Source organism: Elaeis guineensis, chromosome 2 (assembly GCF_000442705.2).
Source record: "Elaeis guineensis isolate ETL-2024a chromosome 2, EG11, whole genome shotgun sequence".
Taxonomy (NCBI): Eukaryota; Viridiplantae; Streptophyta; class Magnoliopsida; order Arecales; family Arecaceae; genus Elaeis; species Elaeis guineensis.
Window position 1 is genome coordinate 91,494,955 of NC_025994.2, and position 7,729 is coordinate 91,502,683.

At 36.7% G+C, this 7,729-nt stretch overlaps 1 protein-coding gene across 2 annotated transcripts; it reads left to right on the forward strand.

Moving 5' to 3' along the window:
- Positions 1 to 305: 305 nt before the first annotated feature.
- Positions 306 to 4,469, forward strand: LOC105053494 (mannose/glucose-specific lectin). Of its 2 annotated transcripts, XM_073252171.1 has the most exons (5): positions 306 to 426; positions 523 to 726; positions 1,404 to 1,643; positions 3,052 to 3,240; positions 4,096 to 4,469. In XM_073252171.1, exons 1-5 carry the CDS (start codon positions 424 to 426, stop codon positions 4,336 to 4,338), a joined length of 879 nt encoding a protein of 292 aa, XP_073108272.1. In that variant the 5' UTR covers positions 306 to 423; the 3' UTR covers positions 4,339 to 4,469. The 2 variants fall into 2 exon arrangements, with proteins under 2 accessions (XP_073108272.1, XP_073108273.1); XM_073252172.1 differs by lacking the exon at positions 3,052 to 3,240.
- The last annotated feature ends 3,260 nt before the right edge of the window (positions 4,470 to 7,729 follow it).

Sequence of the window (7,729 nt, forward strand, 5' to 3'; positions counted from 1 at the left end):
TTTGGCTCTGGATCGTTTCTCACGTGGCTGATACAGGTCGGGGTTGTATCCTCCTCCCGCCTCCCAATCGTCGGATCACATCCATTTTGCTTTCCGATAAGTCCAGGCGGATGAATCACGCAGTTCGGCACACTTTGTGATCTTGCACTGGATGATCCAACGGATGATGGGAGCGAAGGAAGGTGCGTCCAGCTGCAGGGAGCCTGAAAAAAAAAAAAAGGAAGCCCACGTTCCGCGTGCCCCCGCGCCTGGATGGGCTCAATTAATTAATCGGCCAGTTCCCACTGCCATTGGGGCCACCACTATTGTCCTTGCGTTACACATGCACGTCTATGGCTCTATAAATACCCAGTATCCCTTGGTCGATCGCCCATCGAAGCCAAGGAGCTAAAGGAAACCATTTGTAGTTCGCACAACTTCTCGATGGTGGGGTTCAAGATATTAAGATATTAGGGTGGACTAATTTCATCATCAGCAGTAGTTCATTTTCTATTAAAGCTAATATGTGATCTATTGTTACAGGCTAGCAGAGTGGATGGTGCTAATACGCTGGGGCCGTGGGGAGGATCTGGTGGGACTGCATGGTCATTTGAGAATGCTCAGACGATCACCAAAATCAAAATTAGCGTAGGAGATGTCGTTGATTCAATTACCTTCCAGTATATGGATGGCGAGACAGCCCGTTGGTCTCCTAGGTACGGAGGTGCTGGGGGCAAACCTACAGAGGTACTATTTACTCTAAGATGATCTTTTCCATCCGATATAATTTATTTTTTCAATGAAAAATTAGTTCCTTATCATTTTTTTTGGACACTCCTCTGACAGCTCCGCATGTCAATTAATTTGCAGGCCTCTGTAATAGATATGGTGGTCAATATCAGTAAGGCTTGCCATTGTATTGTATTGATGATCTAACAAAAAAATAAATAGATATAATGAAAGCAATTATTACTTGGCCGAACAACCTTATTAAATGCATCCTTTAAATTACTCATCGATGAACATTGGTGCGTACCTTCTGGAAGAAGGGAAGAGAAACTGGAGGATTGCATACAACTATAATGGTGATATTGGTTGAGTGAGCTACGTTCTCATTTATACCTTTAAATGATGCATTGCACTAAGGACGATCAATATGTGGGTAGTTGCTCTGACCGCAACAAATTAAACCTGCTTTGACAACGCACATAATTAAATTATCAGCTTTCAGATACTTGAACTCCTCGGAATCCATCACCTGATGGCCATAATTACATATAGTTCAATATTCTTCAACCCAAAAATGATGGTGTTTTAGTTCACATCAGCTTTATGTTCATCATGGAATGTGAAAGTTTACTAATCTCATTATTATTACTACTATTAACATTATCTCCATAATCATGAATATTATTTTTTTTTAGATTGAGCTTGGACCGGCCGAATTCATCATCTCCATAAAAGGCTACTACGGTACTTATGCAGGAAAGACAATTATATACTCACTCACTTTTGTTACCACAAATCGTGAATATGGTCCTTATGGCCGAGAGCAAGGAACTCAGTTTTCTGTACCGAAAGGTACAGGTTGGATCATTGGCTTCCACGGACGCTCGGGTACCCTACTTGATGCAATTGGGGTGTACAAAAAAACATGTGTTGAGGTAAAAAAATCTTTCAGTTTGCATCTGATGATTAGATGACAATAAGGCTCATTATATGTTTATCATATAAATTTGCTTTCCTATAATAATACTTGACCAAAGTAGATATGCTGGTTGGCACCCTTCTTTTACCACATGCACTCAAAAAAACTTTTGAGTCGGACTTAATTAGAAGATAGCATTCTTGCTGTATTTTTTTGAAATATTTATTTATTTATTTATATGAGATAGTAAACTAATTAATTGTCAGCTCACAAACAATGCTCAACATAGTTCATTTGATCAAATTATTTACTTGAAGCCTCATCTAAGTTGACAAATTTAACGGTATTCAAAATTATAGTTTAATTTAGACAAATATCTAAAGCAACCGAGTGATTTATAGATTTAATTAATTATTAGCAATTAAATTGTATATGTGGTTGACACTATATTACCCTAGAAAGATGGAGTTTTATGTAAACATGTGAATTTCTTTTTAGATTAATAATACAAAATTTTTGAATTATTTAGAGATTTTTAATTTTTTCTTAGATTTAAAGTGCCATTAGATCCCCCAACTCTCAAATTTGTTTAATTTGTATTTTAACCATGAATTTCATCTAGCATGGAACCGTCACATAATATCACGTGACTTACTTATGCGGCAGAAGTGGATGATGTAGATGGTGACATGGTGTGACAATCTATCATGACAGTCGGATAAAATCCATAGCTAGCTAAAATTCAAATTGGACGAATTTAAAAGCTGCATGACCTGATTGTATTAATTAATTGAAAACTCTCAAATAGTATTGAAATATTTTGTATAATTATTTTTTTAGAAAAAAAAGGGTCATTTTAGCTTTTCCTCAAGGAAAAATAATTTTTGGTTCTTTTACGATGGATGCCGTCTTCCAGCTAACGATTGCTTATATATTGTGAATAGCTACCTAGGATATATAGGGTGGAGTTGCTTAAAAAATTTAGTGACGGCTCATACATTGAGTGCAAAATCCCTCAAAATTTAATAAAAAATTATTATATGGATCAGATTCATCATGAACTCAAGATAAATTCTTTCTAGGTAGATTCATTAGACCCTAAGATAAAATAATTGTGAGAATAATTTCACCATGGATCTATAATGAACTTAGTCTATCCGATAATTTCTGTCGAAGAAAAAAAATTCTGACTTCCGTCCAGTTCATACTGTCATTTTCGCCATTACTGTTGTCCTCGTGTTATGCATGCACATCCATGATTCTATGGTTAGCCATTATCTCTTCATTCGTTCATCCATCTAAGGAAACCATCTGTTAGCACAACTTCTCCATGGTGAGTTCATGACCTTAGGGTGGCACTAATTTCATCACCGTAGTTCTTTTCATATTATCTTGAACTAAAGCAAATATGTCTACTGTTACAGCCTGCCGTTGTGGTAGGACCATGGGGTGGATCTGGTGGGACTGCATGGTCTTTTGATAATGCTCTGACGATCACCAAAATTAAAATTAGCGTGGGGGATGTCGTTGATTCAATTACCTTCCAGTATACGGATGGCGAGACAACCCGCTGGTCCCCTAGGTTCGGGGGTGCGGGAGGTAATCCTAAAGAGGTACTACTTAATTTAAGATTGTCTTTCCCTCTAATTTAATTTTATATTTTTTGGAAACATTTGTTCTTTCTATTGTTTTGACACTTCTTTAGCTGCTGTGCCAGTTAATTAATTTGCGGGCCTCTGTAATGGATATACATGCAGTCAACGTGAGGAAGACTTGCCACCATCTCATGATTTAATAAAAATAAATAAATAAATAAATACAATGAAAGCAATCAATTGGTCAAACAATTTAATTTGTTAAATGCGTCCTTCAGATTAATTGTCGTCGGACAATGTTATGTGATTAACTTACAAAGAAGGAAATAAAAAGGAGGATTGCATGCGACACTGGTTCATTGAACGTTGTTGTTTTGGGAGTTGTAATATGTGAACTTCATAGTGTATATTCTCGTCTATGCTTTTAAATAATGCATTGAATTAAAGATAGCCAATACGTGGGTCGTTTCTCTGGGTGCAAAAAAATCTGCTTTGGCAACGAATATGGTAATTATAGTCTTTACCTAGATGAACTCCTCAAAATCGAATACCTGGTGCCCACGGATGCCTAGTTCAATATTCTTGGACCCAAAAATTATAATGTTTTCGTTTCCACCAGCTTTACGTTCATATAGCTACGTGAATGTTTTATTATTATTATTATTATTATTACTATTATTGCTATCACCATTATCATCATTATTATTTCTTTTAAATCAAGTTTTTTCCAGATATAAGTAAAGGAATCTAAGGCAAGGAAACCTTCTTTTTCATCAAAATGTGTGCAAGAAAATGTGTCATGACATTAATATAGAAAACACGATATATATCATTATATAGGTCTGACCTTAAATTTTTCATTTTGTTTTGAAGATTGATCTTGGAACCAACAATAACCTCAAGGCTATATCCGGCTACTATGGCAATTATCATGGCATCATCGTCATAAGGTCACTTACATTTGAGACCACCACGGGCACCTATGGGCCATATGGTCAGGAGGAAGGAACTGCTTTCTCCCTTCCTCTGAAAGCTGGAAAAGTTGTTGGCTTCTTCGGACATGCAGGTCAATGGCTTGATGCTCTTGGGTTCTACTTGAAGCACGCTTCAGCCTAATCGTCGCATTGTAATGAATAATGGAGTTGCTATCTCCAAGCTTTGTTTGTTGTTGTCTTGTTGATCTGTGCTACCAACTATGTATGTTTGCTTATGATCTATCCCTTCGTAATTAGTGGAGATGTTAAGAATGGATCCCTTTGTTATTGTCTTATTAGTAGATTGCATGGGGATGGACAAATGATGGAGGCATCATTTGGATTGAGACTTCGAGCATATATTTAATTTCCTGTGCAATCGAAAACCTTCTGTAATGCTATATACTTGTTAGTCCAAATCCGGGCTGTGTTTTCTAAATCCAGAATATTTAAGTTTGAATTTGGGCTAATTTCATGTCCTTGAGCACTAGGCCGGAGCATGGGCTAGACAGCTCGTCCGGCCCGATAGTCCCGCCCGTGATTTGGACGGGCTTGGATATGGAACATTCACATGAGGCCTGGCCTGGCCTGAGGCTCGAGAGGCCCGTTTATTTTTATGGTCATGCTTAGGAATTCATGCAAATAATTATCCCGGTCTGACCCAGCCCGATGAATAAGTGGAGGTTTAGATATTCTTTATAGACTTGTTCGGAGAAACTTCTTATTGTTTCTTATTTACAGGGCTATAACGTGGTGTCAGTGGTGTACATCACGATCTTTGGCTCTTTGCACATAATTGTCAATTTTGATCTTTGAATTTAAATTTTTGTTAATTGCACAAAATTTGCTTATGTTTTGCTATGTTAACCCATATGAGTTTTGTTAATTGCACAAAAATAGGTAGGCTTTTTGGACAGGCTTGGACAGCCCGTCCATCATCTAACGTCGGGTCTGAATAGCAAAGATAAGCCCGATGGTCTGGTCGGGCCAGATTTAGGTTGAGAAAAAAGTTGCTAATATTTCAACAAGACCGGATCCGAGTCCGCCCAAGCCCATCCATTGCTTAGGTTACTGGGCATCCGTCCCATAGAGGTCCATACTGGAATAATGAAGAAACATATGGCTTCACTACCGTCTTCGGATGAATTCTGTCAACCAGCTCAAAAGCATCTCTTTTAACAATTCTATTATGAGAAACATAAAAGTCAAGAAAAGTAAAAGGCTTGCCCATGATATCTAGTTATAAACTCAGATTAAAAATAAAAATTTGAGGGGACCAATAACTTGATGCGCTCAGGTTTTACTTAGAAGCCCAATTTGCTCTAATTATTCCAATTTACCAATAGGATGAGATATTTCAAATTGTGTACCTTGTTGCCATCTTGATCTGGGATGTCAACAATTTAGATTTTGTTTATCCGTTTGTAATAAATAAAGATCATTATCCTATTGGATTATGTTGGCTAATTGAAGGGGTGCGGACAAGAGGACTAGGCTCCCCCTTCTAGAAAACGCGCACGCAGCGAACAGCCCCACAAATACTGCAAGTTCGTCGAAGGCGAGCGATATCGTTGCTGTTACGTGACGCGCCCCCGTAGACTCGTCTAATGCGTTCTTATCCGCTCCTTATGGTCCCCACTCTACCTGCTCGCCACGTCACCATCCGATCCTACATCACCGTGCTGTGTGCAGAATTAAAAATAAGAAATCCCAAGCAGTGAACACCGCACGGAGTCGAGTTTCCGCGTATTATTAAATATCCTCGGTAGATAGCCAATGCCTGAGGCGTGCGGATAGCGAACAAAAACCTCTGTGGCTACACTTTTGTTTTATTTTTGCCTTTGTGTAAGAGGCTATTTTGATGGTAGAAAAAATGGCTACTTTTTATTTTTTAAGATGGATGCCGGTATTCGGGACTGGGATGTCAGGTTGTTGGTGGCTGAGGTTTCCAACTCTTTGAACCTTCAGCTTCGGCTTCATACCTTCTGGACGGATATTATCTTTGTTAGACAGAAGCTACGGATAGAAAGAATCTTCATCGAAAATGACTCAGCTATTATCATTAGATGGATCCGTGATAGTAAGAGATAGCTAGAAGCTCATCCACTCCTTGCTGACATCTAAATAGTCCTAGCTTCTCCTCGTAGTAGGAGTGATGGTGCGATATGTTTATCGGAAGACGAACAGCACAGTAGACTGCATCACATCCTTTATTGCGGAGCACTCTATAGCTTGGGTTTGGCGACAGGGTAACAGTATTTCATTGGTCCTGTAGAAAATTTTGTATTCTGACTTTTGAGCTGCTCTCACGTCAGAATGGTATGACTATCCATATATACTCAAAAAAAAAAAATGCCAGCAACCCTATCGGTTTTAGTTTAAAATTGGTCCAAGTGGGCTGCTTCTTACACAATCAATCTTGTACAGTTTACTGATATGGCAGGTATAGTTCGATTGGGCCAAAAAATATCCCAATACGTAATAGGAGTTTGCCTTGACATAATTTTGATTGTAAATCTCGTACCTCGAAAATTGGACAGATGAAAAAACTTATTGCAGCCAATTCAAAGTAGGGACGCTGGGAACCGAAAAACAAAAAAAAATATTTAACGTTCTTTATTTTGTCAATATTTTTATTACTTCAAGGGCCTTCTTTTGTACTTGAACAAGTCAGTGAATAATTTGGTTGAAGAAAAAAAATTTTTTTTAACCCACTAAATTTTAATTTCTCATTAGAAAACTAGAAAAAAATAGAAAAATTATAAACATATATCTTAAAATATATTTTTTATTAATTATTTTACTTCACCATAAAATTAAGATAAAATAGCACTCTCTATTTTAATGGTGAGATCTGTCATTATATAATTTGAATCATATTCCTTTTCTTATCTTCTAGAAGAACATCTATCTTTGAACAATGTGGGTTGCATTCCTTTTCTCGATTCGAATAGTACTCTATAAAAAATAATTAATAAAAAATTAAAAAAATTTAAAATTTTAAAAGAGATAGATCTTCATTTCTAAATCAACCTTGTCTTTTATTACTTCATCAATTATTTACGGATCAAATAAAAACATCTAGTCAAAATTTTTTTTTGAAAAAAAGTTTCGATTTTACCATCCTATTTTGAAATCTAAACGATAGAATTTTCATTTGATTTAGCTCATTAAGAGCTAGCCCAAAATTATAGATCTTGAAAAATATCAATTTTTTTTTAAAAAAAGTTCATGATAATCCAGTATTTTGTGATCAAGTTATAGCATTTCAAAGTTCAACACATGATTTGACTCCTGATATGATGAATCTTACTCCTAGATCCCATTCAACCCTAATGATTGTAGCTAACGTGATTCATTTTGTGTCTTCATAATGGCAAAAATAATCCATATCAAGTCCAGTGATCCTTTTAAATATTTATAATAGCTAAAATGATCCACATTGAATCTAGTGATCCTTTCTAAATATCCATAGTAACCAAAGTAATCCACATCGAGTCTAATGATTTTTCTGGATACTCGTAAATCATAAT